Consider the following 21335-nt stretch of genomic DNA (forward strand, 5'->3'; position numbering starts at 1 on the left):
TCCTTTGACCGGTTTAAATGAGTCAAAGTTCAACAGGATGCGCCAAAAATCTGATGTCAGTATTACAAACAGCAGTTTCCCTTTAAAATGATCAGACATACCTGTTGTGTTTCTGAAGACTTCGCCATTTTGGGTTGGGAGTGTTTTTTTCAGTATTCTCCGATATTTTACAGAGCAAAGACTAAACTGACTAACCAAAAGAAAGAGGAGACTATAGCAAAGTTTTCTTTATTTAAAAAGTTATTAAGCAGTGCAATTGCAATCTGTAGTACAAATTCAAGGCGCAGTATTTCCAGGAACACAGGTAACAACAGGCAAAGGCAAAAATACAAAGTGAACCTGAGCTGCAGAGTAGTAGAGAAGTATGGAGGCTGAAGGTTGCTGTTCTAAAATTTTTGAATAACAAAAAAATAAAATACAAAATCTGTCCTTGGCACCAGTGTGAGTCCAGTTACATCATTGAAATACAAAGTAAGACAAATTAAAAAACAAACAAACAAATAAAATGTGATATGCATGTACAAAAACACAAATATTAAATCCACTTTTTCCTCAGGATTCATTACTGACGTTTTTCAGTGATGTTATTTCAGTGAGATGAGCCTGACTTGCTGTGGTTGGAGCTGTAACAGTTAGCATCTCCTGCGCAGCTGCAGGACAGTTTTAATGCACAGGCTGGCAGCGCTGTGCTGGGTCCAGGCTGGAGACCCTGTCACACTATGAGTGAGTCCCTGCTCAGTGCAGTGCTCTGTTAGGGAAACATACCAAGAGCAACATATTAGGAACTTCACTTTCATGCTCATGCAGGGTTAGCACAGCCTGGGGACAGAGCTTTGTAACCATGCACAGAAATCATGCAATACTGCAGTGGTTGCCACCTTGCTCATAGAGGAAGAAAGACTTTGGGATATTTAGAAAGCCAGAAAGCCTGTGTGTAATGGTTGCATGCTAGGCTGTGTTATAGAGGAATAATGCGCTTTCATTCATTATCAAAAATTAGGTTAGAAAAGCCACTGCTACATAAAGTCGTGTAGAAACAACACAAAATGATTTAGTGTTGACACCACAAATCTAAAATCCACAATACATATTATGTACATAACACTGAGAGACATTATTAAAGATATATAAAAGATATTAAAGGACAAGGCAGATGTTTTTTTCTCTATATTTCTTACTGTCAACAAATCTCATGTAAAGCTCAAACCAGCAGTGTTAGTTTACGCACACAGTGCTTCTGTAAACGTTGAAACCAGCTTTAGCAGATTTTGGGAAAGCATAGCTTATAACATTTATCGGCTATTTTGTTTTATAAACCAGCTCAAAAGCTTGTTAACACAAATATATAATCACAGGGAAGCAACTCACTGATTTAAATGACTTTAAACATTGCGTGATAGTGTTTCTTGCTTTAACCTAATAGGAAGGTAACAGTAACTCATATAATGTTTGGTTACAACCAAGGTATGCAGAAGAGCCTTTCTGAAAACACTACACGTTGAACCTTGAAGCAGATCAACTGCAACAGCCACTCTTGTCAGCTAAGAACAGGAAACTGAGGCTACAAGTCACACGTGCTCACTAAAATTGGACGGAGAAAACGTTGTCTTGAATGATGAATCTTCATTTCTGATGCGACATTCAGATGGCAGAGATGGAATTTGTTGTAAACATAAAAAGACAGATCTATCCTGGTTTATATCAACAGTTCAGGACATGGTGATGGTGCAGTGGTGTGGGGAAAGTTTTCTTGGCACACTTGAAGAGCATTATTTAAATGCTACAGTCTACCTGACTGTGTATTGTTGCTGACCATGTCCATCTTTTTATGGCCACTTTGCACATCTTTTGATGGGTGCTTCAGAAGTGTATAGTGGAATATTGTTTTTAAATTTATATAAGAGATAAACAGCTGAATGCTTATTTATACAGCAGTCAGCCTTGAAGTTACATAATAGGTCAACCGGACAGTTGTTTCCAACCATGTGATAAAAGCAAGTGAGTTGCTCCCTTTTAGCTCAGTTTTGGTCTCCACCAAGTCTTGTAGGGATATACTTGGTTGTCTGTTTCATAACTGCTCCACTTACTATGAAAGAAAGTGTGCTAACTCTACTGCTTTAGTACTGAACATATAACAGTATGTGTGTGGACTATAAAATAATAAGAGTGATCTGAAAAACAATAAAACATTGACCTGATTGCAGAGCTGTGGGCTACTACAAAGCTACTGCTAATTAATTGGGGGTTTGTCCATGAATCCGTTTCAGTACGGAATAACCTGGAAACAAACAATAGGTCCCAACTCGACTCCAATTATATCGATATATAAAGTTCACCTGGAAACATTTTTACTTACTATTTTTTTTCATAGCATCATGATGATGAATGTGGGATTAAGTCAGGATGAACGATAGTTTTTAAACTACATAAACCTTTTGAGGACATTAATTGACAGAAAGGAATAATTCATGACTTGATTACACAGACAGTTGTTTCTAGACTGACACATTGCTGGTTTTATGCTTTTTACAGTATTTGCTGACAGTAAGACGAAAATAGGATATCACCAGATTTGTCCTGCAACAGTTTACAGGATTTCAAGGCTCTTTTTCCTGAAGAACAGAAGAGGAAGTCCTTGTTCCTGCTATAAGTAACTCACCAGATTTCTGCTCCTTTCTCTCTCCTCTCTGCCCCCTTGCAGTGTGTGGGACATTCCCTGGTTGGGGCGGGTGTAAGAGAAGGGCTTCATGGCTGCCTCTGTGGTCCTGTACCTCTCTGATCTGGGAGGTTCTGCTGTGCGGTACCGCTCTGTAGTTTGGTCAGCCCTGCGGTATCTCTCAGCCTCGAGCTCAGAGTACGGAGGCAAAGAGTCCTCATCTTCTGGGCGGTTGCTAGGTGAACGGCTGTAATAACTATCGCTGCCCTTTCCTCTGGAGCTGCCTTTAGAGGGAGTGTCACTGTCCTCGTCCATCCTCCCAGCACCTCTGTCCCTTCCCCGGCCCCTCGTTTTACTCTCAAGCATGCTGTTGAGCAAGGTGTCATCATAGGCTCTGCTTTGGGGCAGTCGAGACGGGCGATCACTGTCCCACGTGTCCCTTCTCTTTTGCAGTACTGGTGACGGGCTGCGGCGCCCCCAGCCATCATGTTCATTTCTATAGGAGCGCCTGGGAGGGCTGTAATCCCGCTCATAAGGCCGGTCTGATGGCGCACCCCGACGTCCATGTGCGCTATAAGACCGAGCGAATTCCTCCAGCTCATCCAGAGAGCCCGTGCGCCCTCTTCTGCCCAACGTCTTTCTCTGCAGGTTCTCCGATCGGCAGTTCCACCTACAGCGAGAAGCAGCCCGCGCTATACATGTTAATAACAGAACAAACAAAACTGGAGAAAACATTTATCTCACCAAGCAGCAACCTCCAGGGCTGACAAATGAAGCCAATTTAGAAAACCCTTGTAGACTCCCATGTTAGCTACTTTTAGCTGATCCCTTATTCTCAATGGGTCACTACAGCGGGATGCTCTGCACGTTTGACAGAGGAATTTGTGTCTCCTCCCAGGATCAAACCAGGGATCTTTCATTTGTTGGGCAAAAGTGTAAACCACTACACTAAAAGCCATTACTGCAGACAATGTTTACATCCTGGTTTAATTTTGCTTTTCAACAGCTCTTTCAACAATTTTTTAAAATGGTAATTACCTGTATTAACGTTCTATTCATGAACAGTTTTGGTGAGAGAAAATAGTCGTAGAGTAACACGTCACTTTCAGGAGGTTTACATTTGGACTGCTTTTACTTACAAAGGGGGAAAAAACGTGCAGCCACGTTTGCTGCAGGTGATGCAGTGAAGTACATTGAATAGTGGATCAATTATAATTTATTGTTTCTACTGGCAAAATTACATTCCTTAGCAATAATTTGTGGTTGACAAAAAAGTATTTCAGCCATTTTTTATGGTGTTATTGTGTTTTGCCTATGAATATCTTTGGATTCACTTTGTTTCAAGCAACATAAAGACGTCACCGTGACACATCTACTGTCAAATGTTTTCTGGCATTAAACAGTAAACACAACAACCTGATAGAAACTCTTCAGAGGGAAGCATCTCTCCACCTTACCTGCGGTCCAGTTCATCATCTGAGTGGTTAATTCTGTCTTGTCTGAGTCTTCGGCTTTGTGTAGGTGGAGCTGCTCTCCGCACCGACAGGTCATCGAGGTCTGCGATAGGTGGAAGTGCTTTCATCTGGACCGCCTGAAAGGTGTTTCTGAAGTCTGTAGTCCCTCCATCATGAAGCGAGCTGAGCTCTGATATGCTCCTGGCTGCTGGGACAGACACATCACTAACATGATATTTGCTGTTTATACTAATAAAGTCATTTTGAATGAACAGCGGGTGGTATAAAGGTATGAATGCATTCAAGGAAGAATAGGATCAGACGATGTTTTTTATTTTTCTAATTAAAAAAAGAATCATTAGGGAACAAATTAATTAACATTAATATGACAAATGCACGATCTGTCTTTGTTATTACTATTATTATTATTATGAACACAGGAACTGCAGTGTATCCCAGACATTCCACAGTGATGGCTGTGATTAATGCTCCATACATGTGCTCATATTTCCAGCCTCTATGTGGGATTCAGCTGATCTATTTTGTACAATTGTGAAAAATAATCTACACCTTTAGATTATTAAGGTTATAAATTTCAGGACAATGTAAAAAAAACTAATCTGGTCCTTCTCAGGTTCTAAAATTACCTCAGATGAACAACAACACGTGACATATTACACTGTATTGTTATTTATTTAGCAAAAAACTAACCCATAAAGCAGAGCAGTTTGTGAGAAAAATATGTACACCCTTACTGCCTCCGTAGTCATTAACAGTGCATCGTTCCACCGTGAGAAAGATTATTTACAAATTTAATCTTCCCAAGTGGCCTTTCCAGCAAATTCACCCTAATTTCACACTGCTCAGACCCTCTCGCTCTACAGGCCCCAGTCAGCATGTTAAACGTTGGAAGTCCAGACTGTAGAATTAGAAACAGACTGAACAAGTGTGACATGCTTGGAAGGGCTGCCAGGTACAAGCATCTTCTCTCTAAAAGCAATATTCTTGTGGAAAGGTTTGGAAAATTGCTTCTAAATAAACCTCTAGACTTTTAGAACAATGTTCTTTGTACACATGATGCCATGGTACTGGGACTTTACCCAGCCTTTTTTTATTCTTTCCTTTATAATGATGATTTAAGTTCAAGTTTATACAGATTTAGTCTTGAGTTTTATTCATTTATGTTTATGTTTACTTGTATTTCCAGGTTTTGGTTTCTTATCTTTGAAACTCATCTTGCGTGTTTGTCTCATCGCTGTGTCTTGCGTGTGAGTCTGTTTGTGTCATTTGTGTTTACGTCTCCCTCGCTCAATGTGTGTCTCGCTCCCTCTGTTCCCTGTACCTAGTCAGTCTGCATCATAGTGTGTGTTTCTCGTACTTCCTGTTTTACTTTGATAGTCTCCAGTATTGTCTGCAACATGTTTTGTCCCCTGTCTCGTCAATTAGATTAGGTCCAGCTGTGTTCCCCAGGTGTTTCCTCTTCGCCCTGATTCCCTCTTGTGTGTATATATTGTCTGTGTCTCCCTCTGTCCAGTGTTGTGATCTCCCTTAATGCTGTGTGTTCTGCCTGTCAGTTTAGTTTCTAGTTTCTCCCAGTTTGGTTTCATGTCCTTTGTATTTCCAGCAATAGAGCTGAGTTTTGAGCTCAGTCCTGCTTGAGAGTCTGCATTTTGGCTTTTCAATCCTGCCTGCCTCATACAGCCTTTATGACAGATGGAACCAAAGCGGAGTTGTCTGGCTTTAAAGCGTCACGTTTGGAGAAAAGCAAATCAACATATATCAGCACAAACACCTCATAGCAGCTGTGAAGCACTCTGGTGGAGAGGTGGTGATTTTTCACTTGGTTGCAGTGACAATGATGGGAATATTACAAAGGAAATTCTACACAGACAGGCTTTTTTTTTTTTTTTTTGGCTTTAGCTGAGTCGACAAAACCTAAATCCCACGTTGGAGATAACAGGTATCATGATGGTGGATTTCTCTGTAATGCCTCTGTGTGCACTCCCATAAAAAGGGGCGTTTCACAGATCATAAAACTCACTCCTACACAAAACAATCCCTGTGAGTGTCACTTACTCCAGACAGAGACATTATCAGATAATAATGACTACTCAACTCATCTGTTAAGTACGGCTTAACAAATTACATATTTCCCCAGAAGAGTCTTTATTCCACTTGAACCATGCAGCAAAATAAAAGAATCCGTTAAAATGACAATTTTAAGCCAAAACTCTGAACATAACCTGGTTCTAACCAGACTATATGTTCAGTATACGTTACCATGGTGATTTAGCAAGGTAGAAAAAGAGACACAGACAACTCTGACTTGACAAAGCTGAGAAAAGAAGATGTGCTTCACATATTTTCACATGACTGTGTGTTTTCAAACTCATGAAAAAGCATGACTCCACAAGTTAACCTTGCAATTTGTGAATGAGAAAAAAGGGACAGATGTTGTTTTTTTCAAATATGAAAGGATTAGATGGCAACTAGTAAGATTTAATTCCCACAAACCATGCACATAAAGCACATACATACATATAAACGCACACACTGCCACACAGATTAAAGAAACTAGCCTAATCTGTGCAGGCTTACATTTGAATGCTGCCATCTTGCTGCGCGGAAACTGAGCCAGCTCCTTCTCTATGTAGTACAGAACTTTTATTGAGTCCTGGGCTGGACTGGCTTTGAGCTGGTAACCACTGCGCACTGTGAATGTCAACACACACACACACACACACACACACACACACACACACACACACACACACACACACACACACCTATAGATAGATTGAGAAAAACAAAACCATGCAAGGACGCACACAAACACTCTTGAGTGTGCAAAGTATACGAGACAAAACAACCTTACGTGTTAATAACGGATTAAATTCAAAAAAAGGAAAAAGAGAAGAACATTTCTTCAGACATTTCAGACATTCAGACTTTTCACTGTAGAGACAAGGATGATGGATGAAATGAAGGTTAGTCGTGTCAGTGTTTGATGAAGAGAAAAAGGCAGCTGTCACTGACGTTTCTATGTAAGACTATAAATAACGTTAATTACACCACTTGTTCAAATAGTCCTCAGAGAAGGTTTTAGAGCTCAAAAGCAGTGATAAAGAAGAGTGAATACTGAGCTCATCAATATTGTTTTTGCCTCTCCAAAAGCGTTAAAAACAGTTATTGAACTTTCAACACTAGAACCGCTGATCCCAGTCATTTTGACCCCATCCTCCAACAGTACCAGCAAAGAAGTCATTTCCAAAGAAATCAGTTAAGTTGTTCATTTTCATCTATTTTTTGAATAATAATAATAATAATAATAATAATAATAATAATAATAATAGCAGTAAGATTTGACAAAGTATTTAATCGGTTTTGGGGTTTTAATAATTTTGATTATTTTATTACAAATCACAAAGGTGAAATTAGAATTTCCATCAATAAACTATGAGCACAATAAACAACACGTAACTACCATATGCAAATATTAAATATATTTTGCATACAGGCGGCCTATAACTTATTTTGAAATTTTACCTGTAAAATTACAAAATAATTCTCATCTTTCAGGAACCATTTGAATTCTTCCTCTACTACTCACCTCCAGACAGGTTATTCTCCACTGAGGGGATCGAGTTGATCTTTGTGTCCGTGTAAGAGGAAGAGGCCACAGGGACCACAGTAGGTATACCAGGAATGTAATAGGGATACACAGGGACCTGAGCAGCAGGCTGTCTGCTCTTTGCCATCTTCCCCGCTTCATACACTGCATAAACAACACACTTTCATTGTTGATGTTAAAGAATGGGGATATTCAATTAAAAAAAGGACATTCATTTTTTTTAAAGAGGATGCAGGACAGTCATTGGGTTGTTTGTGTTACTCACGGTGTCGTGGGCAGCAGCAGGTGTCAGGGCAGCAGCAGCAGCGGACGTAGCAGCAGCAGGAGTGAGGACAGCACTGGCACCAGCAGATCCCCAACAACAGCAGGAGCAAGATGCTGCCCAGGACTACAGATCCCACAAACGCCCATTCTGATTTACATACATACAAAAAAAAAAAGGTAACAGTCAATGATTAAACACTCTGAACAGTGATTTAACATCACTACACCAAAGTGAGAAGTTCAACCAGTGGAGGTCAGCAAAACCAAGATTTTCACATAACAGTCATATCTAGTGGTAACTAGATGCAACTGAAATATGGCCACAACCATTAAAATAAGTCAGACTGGGCCAAACTCAAAAGGATTTGTGCAGTTTGTGACAAAAGCTCAATATCACTAACGTTACGTTAAAGAAAAAAAATGAAGCTGAGTGAAGAAATTCAGCCAAAGGGCTGAAAATTGTTCTCCGAAGTTCACAGTCTTTTTTGAAATGTCTTTGTTTATTTCAGATCTCAGCATTTGAATTGCTGAAATGTTATAACTGACAAAGATTTTGGACAAAAACATAAACCCAGTCTCTGTTTTTTCTATTAAAAAAAGCTGATGTTTGGCGCTCTCCTCCACTGATGTACCCGGACAACAGACCCCTACAAACAGGAAACTTTAGGGGATATCAAAGGAAATCAGAGTTACTTTTATCCGTTCTCACATCTTTGAACCATCCAAACCATAACAACAGACTTCCTCAGGGTGTGCCAAGAGTCAAAATCCACTCACTAACAACACATTTCCCCTGTGAAATTTGAAATCATAACTGGAGGTAAACAATAACAACTACAACTCTGTGAATTTGGCTTCATGTAGCTTCACTAACTGTGTTCATATCGGGCGTAGAAGCTCCAGCTACAAGGCTGTCATGTTTATTCAGTCAAATTTCTAACAAGTGAATGTACATTTGTTAGTCAAAGAGAGTTTTATCTGGTCAGTTGGAATTAGAAACATCAGGAGGCAATAGAAAAGCTGGAAAATGCCAGGCAGAGAGACAGACATGCAGCGTAGGGACCGTACCTGGCATAATCTCCAAATCAAACTCAGGGAGTAGATCTTGCTGCTCACCTGTCCTGCCTGCAGAGAGAGGGAGAGGACAGGTGAAGGCCGGCAGAGGAAGCGGGAAGCGGGAGTCAAAAGGTCAGGCAAATTAGCAAATTTGGCAGAAGGCAGATGATTAATGGTCATGCACTATTTGGGGAATGAAAGTTTAAGTATGAAAAAATGGGTCTGCATCTAGAAAATATCAAACTTATCAATGAAGACGTTTGTTGTTGACCATGCTGTCTGTGACAAACTGAAATGTCTATTAGATGGACTCCCGTGACATGTAGTTCACATGTTCACATCCCAAAAGTTTGACCCTTTTTGATCTGGAGGTCCATTTACTTCCCATTTGTACCACCAGGATGTTTTATATAGATAATAACTAGGGGTGCAACAATACATGTATCTGTATTGAACCGTTCGATACAGTGCTTTCGGTACGCATATGTATTGAACGATACAAAATTTTAAATTTATTTGGTCAACTTTTCTTCTGACGATGCCGTCTGTGTTGAGGGCTCAGTGGATCTGCGTTCAAGCGCAGATCCACTGAGCACCACCCATATGCATTCACTCAAGTTAGCATGGCAACTGCCTCAACTCTACTGTATGAATGTGAGAGTGAATGAATAGTGGTATTGTAAAGCGCTTTGGGTGCCTTGAAAAGCGCTATATAAATCCAATCCATTATTATTATTATTACCCGAAATTGAACCTCCTCCACTGTCATTCAGATCTGGAGTTTGGAACTATTTTGGTTTTCATGTGAAGAATGACCCTACTTAAGCACATCGTGGACAAAAGTACAACAGTATGTCGGATGTGCCACGCAATGCTCAATTAAATTGGTGGGAACACAACGAATATGACTGCACATTTACGCCGACATCACGCTAGTGCAAAGACAAGTGGAAGCAGACAAAAACAACAACAAGCACGCATGCTGCAAACCTTACCCGACTCAATTAGACAGCTGTTAGAACATGAAAGAGATAGAGAGGGCAATCGCTACTTTTATTGCTGTCGACAAAATAGCTTTTATTTTGGAAAGAGCCATATATCTGTAATAAACTCTCGTTTCCACATATGAGCGATTTCTCCATCAGATACATTTTTTTTTGTTATTTTGTTGTTTCAGCAACATTTAATTTAAAAACTGTACTTTTGAGTTAAAAGAAATATTTATAATTTTAATAACTTGACATGAAAATTTTTTTTGTATCGAAAAAATATCGAACCGTGACACCAAAGTATCGAAACGAACTGAACCGTGAATTTTGTGTATCGTTGCACCCCTAATAATAACATAAAATTCATTGTTCCCAGAGATCCCTCTCTGATCTCTTGAACTACAATATGACCCACGTGCCAGACAGCAAGAGGTAGACTAACAAAAAGCAAGCCTTTATTAGCTGCTGGCAAATTAATAGGTATAGTTGAACTGAGACTAAAGGAAACACAAAATAGAAAGGGCCACAAGGAGGCTAAACTAAGAGAAACTCCCAAACACCAACACAGAGTCTAAAAGGTGATTATAGCAAATACAAAGGAAGACAGGACTATTTATACACTGGGGGCTGATTGGAACAAGACAGGGGTAAAGACAATCAGGATAATCACAAAGGAGCCAGTAAAACCTGACATGAAAGAAAACCAACCTTCAAAGAAATCAGGAAAAAACACAAGAGACAATTACACTGCAACACAAAAACTAACACTAACAAGATGTCAGATGAAAGGGAGCACAGGAGGGCAAAGGCACTAACCAGAAAGATGAGACAGAGGGAGCAACAGATAGGGATCCCAAAAGGTTGATTCTCTTCATCTGCACAATAACAGTAAATTTGCACAATAACTGAAACAAGGCCCAGTTATTGTGCAAATGTACTGTTTATAAGGTTGGGGAAACCTGAAGTCAGCTGAGACGGAAGAAGTCACTTGGATGAGTGAGGAAACGTTTCTCCCACTGAAAACGCTACGTCCAGATGAACAGAATCAACCTTTTGGGATTTACTTACCTGGATGATTGAGCATGCATCAAGACAACAGATAGGGAAACACAGAGGGAACTAAACACACAAAAAAGCTAAATAAAATAAAGTAAAACTTAAAAAAAACTATTAAAGCCTTTTTCTTTGATGCCATGCACAGTCGACGTGTCTCAGCATTAACATTAAAACTGCACACTGTTAACTGAATGCTGTTAATCATTTTACATGCATGCAGACACCCAAACACATGCAAGCAACTGAGACGTGAGAGGCAACAGACAGGGAGGTTTGGAAACTGGGACACTGATGGCACCAGGACAACAATTTACCGCGCAAGCTCGTCAAAACAAGGTCATGCAAGTCGCGCTGCTGTGAAACAATGTGCCTGTTGTGCTCAATATGTATGACATAAAGGTCAAAATCAGAACAAAAATTCAAGGAAATTACTCGCTGAATACAGAAAGGGATCAGCAACAGGTGTGCAGGAGTCAGCTACGGATGTTTTTAATGTGCTTATTATGAGGTCTGAAAACCCTGATTACAGTAAAGACTGGTTACTGTCTGACATGGCAACACTGGTAGACTAAACAACCCCTGGTACTGAGGCTGCAGAGTGTGCTGAGTAAGCGCTTATTAAGGAGTGGGGAAAAAAACAGCCTTGCTACCTTGGCCCTGCCTCACTTGACTGCATACCATCTGTAACCTGAGAGAGCTGAGGAGCTGTGCAGCTCCGAGAGGGAGGGGAGGTCGACGAGTAAGAAATGGACAGTGTTGGGGAGTAACGGAATACATGTACCGCCGTTACGTATTTAAAATACAAAATATGAGTAACTGTATTCCGTTACAGTTACAGTTTAAAAGGGTGGTATTCAGAATACAGTTACTTTGTTGAAATAAATGGATTACACTGCAGTACTTTCCTGTTTCATATTGTCGCGGGTCAGGACTGTTTGGGTTTTGTTTGACAGCTACGTTCTTTTGTTCCAGGCGGCAGCGTTACGGTTGCCATGGTTACAGGGCGACGCTCTCTCTCTCTCTCTCTGCGACTGTGTGTTTCTTGGGTGAGAGAGCGCATTTTCGTTGTTGTTGTGCTAAGCTAACAGGCAGAATGCTACAAGAATGTAGCATCATGGGCAGTGTAGTCCGTGTTGCAGGGAGAATGCACTGCCATACACGTTATGGGTCTGTGAGCGCGAGGAGGGAGAAAAAGGGGAGTGGAAAGGTACGAGTTGTCATCGAGGAAAAACGGGAGCTGGAAGCATGTAAATATAATAATAACCACTGCAGCCAAGAAGAGTGCCTGACGAGCCCAGTTGTAAGTAAGCTATTAAGACTCGACTGTACACCGTGTTCGTGTTTTCCTCCGAAAACAATAAGTTCCGTTGGAGCAGTCTTTCAACGCCTCTCTCTGTCTCTCGCAAGAAAGTTGACCCACACAACAAAGTAAAGCTATTTTTCGGCTACGAGCCGACAGGGACCCTGCCGTATTAGTCAGAGGTCCCTTTACTACAGTTCGGAGTCGCGGACCTTCAGTAATAGTAATAAATCACACAGCAATAGTACATTCACGTTGTTGTAAAAAGCATGATAATATATTAAGCAATCCAAAGTATTCAGAATACGTTACTGTCATTGAGTAACGTAACGGAATACGTTACAGAATACATTTTGGGGCATGTATTCTGTATTCTGTAATGGAATACATTTTAAAAGTAACCTTCCCAACACTGGAAATGGAGGAGTGCATGAGAAGATTTTGCAAGGCAAAAGGGAGGGAAGGGGAGTGAGTGTGAAAGAGAACTGAGTAAATGTTATCAGCGTTCAAGGTGCTGGTGAGCAAAAGAACACGCAAAGAATGTTTTTTTGATCATGTGCTTTCATATTTGAACTGTAGCCTAAATATGGAGTTAGAGCCAAGCAGCAGTTTTGTAGTAACGCTGGTGAAGAAAGTTGAATATAAGTACCAGAAACTTTTAAAAACAACCAGTTTGGCACAGAAAAAGTTTTACACACTTTCTAATTCTAACTTCAAAATTACAACATGCACAAGCTAAGAAGTTCAGCACTAAAGCCAAATGAGTCTTGTTATTCTCACACGTTTAAGCCCCTTCTTCTCTCCTGGGAGAAGACTGTAATCAGATTAGTGCTAAACTAAAGAGGGCTACATGAATAAGCAGACTTCATAAGCATCAGGCTGGCCTAACATAAAGGGAGAAAAGTAACTAACAGATCACACCATCAGTTATTTTTTTAAGTGTTTTAGTCGTATTTATTTCATATCACAAGCAAAACAAACAACCAAGTAGACTTTTTGATCCTGGAAGTGCAGCGCAACAGCAACATCGAAGCAGTATGCTGTGTTCCTGTATAAGTCAGAAGTTGGAATTCCAAAGTTACCAGTCGGAATTTGAATCTGGAACACCTCCTCACCTCAGAAAGTCGGAGCAGTCCCATCAACCCTGAGCTAACAATCCTGTTTTCCCTGGCTTTTTCTGGAACTTGCTAACTCAGGAGTGACATCACTCCCGACTTCCTGTATTCCAGTTCCAAGGTATCTGGAATGTTGCTTCAGATATATTCATTCACACAGTCAGGGTTCATAGGCAACAGACCAAAGAAACCAATCCTATCAACCAGGAAGAGTTGGCTAATCTCTCTGATGTCACAGTTGGGAAGTTTATCCAACAAAAGAAGGATGCTATTATTAGTTGTTCGATAATATCCTCATATCTACATGTGCATGTCTACATGTGCACGACTTCTACTGCCATCATCTGCTCTATGTTTCACTCTGTGTGTTTGCCTTTTAGCTCCTTGTGTGTGATGGTGAAACAGACACATGCAGAGCAAAGGAGCAGAGAGACAGGACGAGTGAAGTTAACATTACTGTTACTATAAGCAGTAAAAGTGAGCGCTAATTCATCTGAATGATTTGTGTTGGCAGTTAGCACTTAGCTGTTGTCCCATGAGCACAACCTACTGTGGATTTTTTAAAGGGCTTTGAACGCTCCACCAAAACAGCAGCCTCCAGATATTTTGGCATTGTGTGTGAGAACTACTAAGTAAAGCTTGAAAAAGTAAAGGGATAGGAAGGGGAGGGACAGCAGGAAAGGGGAGGGATTAATTTACATATCCCACACTGTACATGCTAATTGAGGCAAAAGGCTCAGCTTTTGCTGATATGAAGGGAATATTTTCATCTAACTGTATTGAATACATCAATGCTTGGAGGGGGACCGTTAACAAGCTCTTGTTTGGTCTGAAAATACATATTACCAAGTTCAACATCTTATAGTCTGGGTTAAACAAAAAGACAATCTTACGTAGTGAAAATGCTACTTCAAGATTTACAGTAAGTCATGACTCTCTGATCTTAGTGCTGAAGTGTTGGCAGTTTAGTGAAGATTTGGGAGGTATGTATAATGATTAACCAGTGATACTCCCCAATGAGCAAACGCCACACAGACAAACACGCTCGCTGTTGTTCAGCTGAAGCTCCCCTGCAGTCTTTGAGCCTCCTGACATACTGTGTAACTGACCTGAGATGTAACGGCTCCACAGCGGCTCTCTAAAGCGTGCGACCGGCTAAAGAATAGAGTCCGTTACAGAGGATCGAGGGCATGTAAAGAGGGAAACACCATTTAGCTGTTTCCATGGAAACCGTAGTAAGGGCACTCGGGAATGCAGCACAATTAAGAGACCACTTCTAAAACCTTTACCAACAACGCGCAGGAAAAAACTCCCAAACAAACAAACAAATAGAAAAATATAGGTTAACTTTCTCGCATGCTTACCAAGCACCAGTAATTCCACCCGATCCTCGTTCTTCCCCTCCAGATCATCAGCGATCACAACTTTGCAGAAATACACCCCGCTGTCGCCCCACTGCAGCTCCCCAATACGCAGGTCTGCTTCTGCACAGATTACAAAACAAGGACAAAGATTATATTTCTACATATTTACAAATATTAATATGTCAAATGGCACAACGTGTTCACAAAGCAAACTTTTTAATGCTGCATTTTTAAAATTCAAGCGGAATCATTTAACACTGACGCCACCCAATAAGACTGTGGCCCAAAATTTGAGGACTATGAACTGGAACTCTTTTAAGATCGATGACATGCTATTGATTGTTCAGTGGGAAGTGAGAGTATTTTCCCGGTTATGCTTGTCTCTTTGTTAGAATTATAAATCAAAAAGTCTGAATTCATCTAAAGATCCAAAATCTGTAATTCACGTTTGGACTCAATACTGAAAAAGGGGAGGGAGAATGTCATGTCTTGACAAAAACATGTTCAGTTGAAATGCGAGGAAATGTAAGTCATGTTCTTAACAAAACACCACAAACTATCTGGATGTGAAGAAAATTTGTTAAGGGTCCCGAAGTCAGTTGTTTGTTTTTAATGTCAGTAATGAAAAAAATACTGCCAAACATAAAGAAAGTCATTATCGGCCTACATGTATTTCCTTTGGCCTTTATTGTTATTGGATTTTGTGACAACAGGAGGCCGTTGTGGACACATTTAAATGGCAGACGTGTTTTGTCCTGATAAGAAGCCCACATATGAATGGGCGCGAGGGCGGGGGCCTCTGTGTGGTACCGCCATTCTTGTAGGACTGGAGCAGAAGAGATTTATTTATAAAAAACCCCGTCAGCTCTGACTCATGTGTGACGATCAAACAGCTGCAGAGTCTTTCACCTTATTTCACTGAGGATAAAAGTGGCGACATTACTGTTTATGATGCTGATGTCTCTGCCTTTGTAGTGCTCAGCCAGCGTCATGGAGGCTCCCTGGGACGATGCCACTACCCGAACTGTGCGGGTGTTGTCAGAGCACTCCAGGTGGGACTTGGGTCCCAGCGCTGAGGTCTTGATGCCCAGGGTCTCCGAAAGGGAGAAGGACTCCTGCATGTGGTCTCGACAGTAGGACTTGTACCACCACTGCACCACCGGGAGCTGGACGGAGGACGTCTGGTACTGACACGAGAGGACCACGGACTGGAAGAGGATTGCATACTGCTTTTCCTTCTGCACTGAGACATGCACACTGTCACACACGCACACTGATGGACACATACAAGCAAAAAGAATAAAGCACAGGTGCTTTTGTTAATCTACTAAAAATGGACATATCAGTTCAGTTTGACTATTAAGTCATGCAAATGGTAAATATGCACGATGCTAACTTAAGCAAGTCAGTTCCACCTATTCTGCAGAATGAAATACAGAGTTTACAGACTCATTTTTTAGTCCAACCAATATAAGCGCCAGATCTGAAAACACACTACAAGCATTAAAATCCGTCCCATTTAAACAAAATTAAACCTTTAACATATTTGTTAATCAATAAATTATGTAACAACAATGAGAGGAGCCAATATGTTTAATGTCAGAACTGATTTGCATCAATTTTACTTGGTTAGTAAGTCAAAGATCTGATTAGGCTTTACACCACTACTTAGTTGCGATTTTATTATTAACTTTTTAACTACAGCTAAACTACAGTCTTTAACAAAACTTACCTTTAAATCTTAATGAGCTATATTAGACAGCTTTACTGTCCACTACTTGGTCATTTTGAAGGCTGCAGCTTTGTTGGTGTTAAATGATAATGTGACCTTTGTGTTATTGGGGGTGGGGTCACTCTGCCCCCCTCAACTGACTTCTTTCTAGTCAGTTATTGCAGCTCAAGCTCAAGTTAATTATTCTCTGAACAGTCTCTGCTTTGGCAGCAATCTCAGTAAGTAGTACAGCTAAGGGTGCTGATTTTGGAGTGCATGGGTCTATGCAAGTGAAACTTTGGGAAGTGTCTTTGGAACGATCAGCACGTGAAGCTAGTTTGCTTGTAATCATGGATACTAGATCATGAAGAAGATGTGAGTGGGAGTGCAAATGGTCTGTCTCTGTGCTAGTCCTGTGATAAACTGGCAATTGCACCCCTCGCCCCATTGGAGCTGGGATAGGGTCCCACCCTCTTGTAAGCCTTAATTGGCTGAAAAAGATGGATGGATGGATGAATCATGATGAATAATGAATTAGCTTATCTATCCTTAAACTGTGTAGCCTGTCTAGGTTTTCAGAGGATGAGTTTATTGCCTCCTGTAGCACTCTTTTAAATACACATATAATGCATCTTACTGTGAATTTCAGTTTATAACCTGTGTTTTGTGGACACTGCACGTCAGCTGCCTGTCCATTTCACATGCTCTGAAGCCGACTCTGTAATAATTTGCTCTCTGTCATCAAACTTCAGGTGAAGGAAAAGACTGCATAACTAGCGGAAGGTGATAAACTAGCAGGTGAGTCTAGATAAGAAAAGTTTGAAAACAGTAAAATGATGAAAGTGGCAACTTTATGAGCAGAGCAGCAGCTGCATCTCATCTTTATCTGTACAGATGACTGATGATGACTCTGTACTTCAGAGAAACTGTCATTATCATCATATCAAAACCAAAAGAAAGACAGGAGGAGAGATTAAGTGTGTGGGGGTCCGCTATTGTTCAGTGCTGGGGTCAGGAAGGTTAAATTCCAGTGTGCGTGGGGGGCTGGGGAGATCTAGGGAGAGGCAGGGGGTTGTCATCATAGAAGGAGGGGGGTGGAGCAGTCTGATGGGGATTTTCTGGTAGTCATATTAGCTCTAGGTGGGGCAGGAACTCAACTCTAAACATGCCCCAGAAGACAGGAAATCAAAACAAAACCAAGTCCTCCAGCCTGCATCTCCCAGGGTCAGTAAGAGGAGAATACACACTGTGTTTAGACATTTATCTCAAATGAGCACCTCTACAGCATTCTTCTGAAAAGACATCAAGATTCCCTATTTCCAGGCAACAGTTAGGACTGCGAATAACTATTCTTCCCCCAGAAGGGAGACCCAAGGTAGAGGAATGTCATCACTGCTGGGCTTTTATTTGTCTGTCTGTATGTCAGCGGGATTACGCAAAAACTACCAGGCTTAATTCCAGAAAAATTGGTGAGGTGGAGGAAAGAAAGAGCTCATTGCATTTGGGTGTGGATCTACACCACATTCTTTGAAAAGGATGTGTTATCCGAGTAATTGATTTTGTCTGTGAATCCCAGGAAAAGGGTTATAAAGTCAAGCTGCTGTGTTTTCTTTTTTTCTGACATGTCCAACAATCCAAAACTCAAAGAAATTCAATTAAGAATAAGAAGTAGTTGCTTTCAGTTGCTGCCTTGTTAATAAGGAGTTGCCACATATTTGATCTGGCACATTTCTTTTACACCAGATGCCTTTCCTTACACAATCCCAGAGGGATTTGGGTCACGGGATCTTTCAATTGTTGAGTAAATGTGTAAACGACTACACCATGAAGTAGGGCTGCACGATTAATCGTTAGAAAATCGCGATCTCGATTCATACTTAAAAAAAAAAAGAAAAAAAAGACGACGACCACGATTGTACCGCATTTTGATCCGGGATGTAATCTGCATGAAAACAAGCGCTCACTCTTCCTGCTCAACAAATGACAAGGGCGGAGCCTTATACCACGTGATACAGAAGCTGTGCTGTGTGATACTAAAATTAGCAGGGAAAAAACAACGGAGAACAAGTCAGGGATGACGAGAAAGTAACAGGAGAAAATCCGTCCCGGTCAACCACCCAAACATCAATAACGGGAACCTTATACAGCGCTTCCCTATACACGTCGAACTCCCGCAGGCACAAAGAAATTACGGAGGCTATTACTTATCACCTGACCAAAGATATGGCTCCCATCAACACTGTGCAAAACAAGGGATTTAGGAAAATGATCAACACCCTAGACAAACGCTACACAGTGCCGTCCCGCAACTATTTTTCTATTGTTTCACTACCTGCTCTATACACGCAGCGTCGAGCAACGGTGGAGACGGAATTTCAAGCAGTACAACATTTTGCGGCAACAACAAAACGTGAGACATTTGTTGTTTTTATGTTTATTTATTGTTTTTATGTTCAGTTTCAACTGTTACGAAGTTGATGTGCAGTTAATAAGTGCAATAAATATTTATACTGGAAAAGAGAATCGTGATCTCAATTCTAAGCCAAAAAATCGTGATTCTCATTTTATGCAAAATCGTGCAGCCCTACCATGAAGCCAGAAAAATATTGGTATATAAGCAGCAAATCTTTCCATTTAGAAGCTTAAACCAGAATGAATAAATCAACAGAAAAAAAAATCAACAATAATTTTAATAACTAATTTATTAGTTAGTCATAAATTTTCCTGGTTTTCTCCAAATGCACTAACATGGAGCTAAAAATAAACTGAAACAAAGAGTTACGGATATGACACTGATTACATCTTAGTCAACTTCTCCATTAAATGACTAATCAGCATGCTGAAGCTTTGTCAGCTTTGTGTTTTTAACATTAAGTTGAGGCCAGCTGGTCGACGTCATCAGCTTACTTCTTCCTCTGATACACTTTAACTGCACAAACAGGAGGAAGGGTCACCAAGCTCCTAAATTCCTGCCACAGAAAGCTGTGGTCTTCCCTGTATTTCTTTTTTTCATGGACCAGTCCATTGTTAGGGCTTCCCCTCTCCTGTCCCACTTGAGCAACTGAGAGGGGGAGGAGGTCGAAGACTCCCAGCCAATGAGAGTGTCAGGCCTTCCTCCAGCTGGATGTGAACAAACCAATTAAGCACAAGAGATTTAAATCAAACTGTTAGCCCATGAACTGGAATTCATGAATATCATGAGTTTGAGGTGAGAGGAGTGAGGACTGCTGTAACTGCTGACATGCATCATGATTACACCTGTTAACCAATGTTTACTGTCTGCCGTGACTCACTGTAGGTTAATGACTGGGTTTCAGAGGCAGCAGACAGTCACACCCTCACCACCTGCATACAGTGGAAAGGCCTCAACACATAAAGGAACATAAAGGCCTCAATTAAAGATTAGATGCCAGTTTAAACCGGGGTGAGCACAGTATGTGGTCGCAAATGTTTCCCAGGTCAAAGCCCTGCTCTTGGAAGCAGCACGTTTCCTGAGCAGTCAGACTTTTCCTCTCCAAAGCTGTCACATTTCCTGCCTTTACTTTGCAATACATTCCTTCACATTGACTCATTAGCCCAACAAAAAGTGATAAGGATGAATATAGCCACTGCAGTTTCACAAAACACTCACAATGTTCACAACAAGTGACGTGAAGAGCGCATTCTTCACAGATGCACCATCATCAGTACATTTCCAGCCTTCCTGTTTTTTTGGTACCCTTAAATATACACACTTATATATATAAATTATATAGTGGCCTTATATTTACATTTTGTATAACTAATCGGTCTGACTAATAAAGTGATAGTGAAACAGATCACTTGTGTTATTCTATAACTCAGATGAGTTTCTTAATATAAATAACAAAGACATGCATCATTTTCTTGTATTTTAGATTCCGAAAACAAACAGAAGTGCCTTTTTTCAAGCACATCTACCTGAAAATAGCTAAAATACATGTAGTATTTATTATTGTACTCCAAAAAAGTACTTTTATAAAAAACACCACAGCACAAAGAAGTGCCTGTAATAGCAAAGCTATAACCCACAAATCAGTAAAACATCTTAGGACCACAACATACGATCGAAACAGCATTAAATACCAGAAAATAATTACTTGGGTTGCTCTATAAATGTTAATGGAGCAAACCATCGCTGTAACTGAGAATCTATTTCTCTTTATTCACTCAAATAAAACAAAAAGAAGCCTTTACTGAGTCCCGTGTAGCCCCTGGGTCTGGGATAAGCACCGAGTTTACATGGGATCAACCTGCTGCGCTTTAGCCGTAAAGAAAACACATTTTAACGTTTTACTTTATAAGGTAAGACCTACCTGAGGCTCCCAAAAAAATAGCCAGCCGGTAAACGTTCATTATATTGTCCGTTTTTATACTAACGAGTAGTTTAACCGTTTGTTGGTCATGTCGTTTTCCGCTAACTGCGTCTGCTGCAGACCGGACTCGGACTGCGTCTAACGGGACTGTACCACTTCTCAGGGAGGTGAGGCTCAGCACAAACACTGCACCGCTCTCAGACAACTTCAGCCTAAAATTTCGGCACAAAAACAGCGTATGTCATAAGTGTCTCGGTTGCAGGATAATTTTGGCTCCTGCATTAGGTTGATTAGAAGTGTCTGCAGGGGCGATTCTAGGCTCAAACTTTTATGGTGGCTCAGCCCCAATCATAATACATGCAGTGCCCTACAATTAAGATTAATGGAATATGCTGCTTGCAAACA

At 40.7% G+C, this 21335-nt stretch overlaps 1 protein-coding gene across 4 annotated transcripts; it reads right to left on the reverse strand.

Annotated features, from left to right (window-relative positions):
• Positions 1 to 212: 212 nt before the first annotated feature.
• ildr2b (immunoglobulin like domain containing receptor 2b) lies at positions 213 to 21061 on the reverse strand. Of its 4 annotated transcripts, none has more exons than XM_086267067.1 (10): positions 20931 to 21061; positions 15829 to 16158; positions 14886 to 15005; positions 9074 to 9130; positions 8007 to 8153; positions 7721 to 7885; positions 6709 to 6822; positions 4114 to 4315; positions 2660 to 3326; positions 213 to 748 (listed from the first exon to the last, which is right to left on the reverse strand). In XM_086267067.1, exons 1-10 carry the CDS (start codon positions 20968 to 20970, stop codon positions 713 to 715), a joined length of 1878 nt encoding a protein of 625 aa, XP_086123193.1. In that variant the 5' UTR covers positions 20971 to 21061; the 3' UTR covers positions 213 to 712. The 4 variants fall into 4 exon arrangements, with proteins under 4 accessions (XP_086123193.1, XP_086123192.1, XP_086123194.1 ...); XM_086267066.1 differs by having other exon boundaries at positions 4114 to 4318; XM_086267068.1 differs by lacking the exon at positions 9074 to 9130 and having other exon boundaries at positions 4114 to 4318.
• Positions 21062 to 21335: the final 274 nt, after the last annotated feature.

This window comes from Aulonocara sp. 'chitande type north' Nkhata Bay, linkage group LG16 (assembly GCF_057382095.1).
Source record: "Aulonocara sp. 'chitande type north' Nkhata Bay isolate Kocher_YH1m ecotype deep benthic linkage group LG16, A_spYH_male_GT1.1, whole genome shotgun sequence".
Lineage (NCBI taxonomy): Eukaryota > Metazoa > Chordata > Actinopteri > Cichliformes > Cichlidae > Aulonocara > Aulonocara sp. 'chitande type north' Nkhata Bay.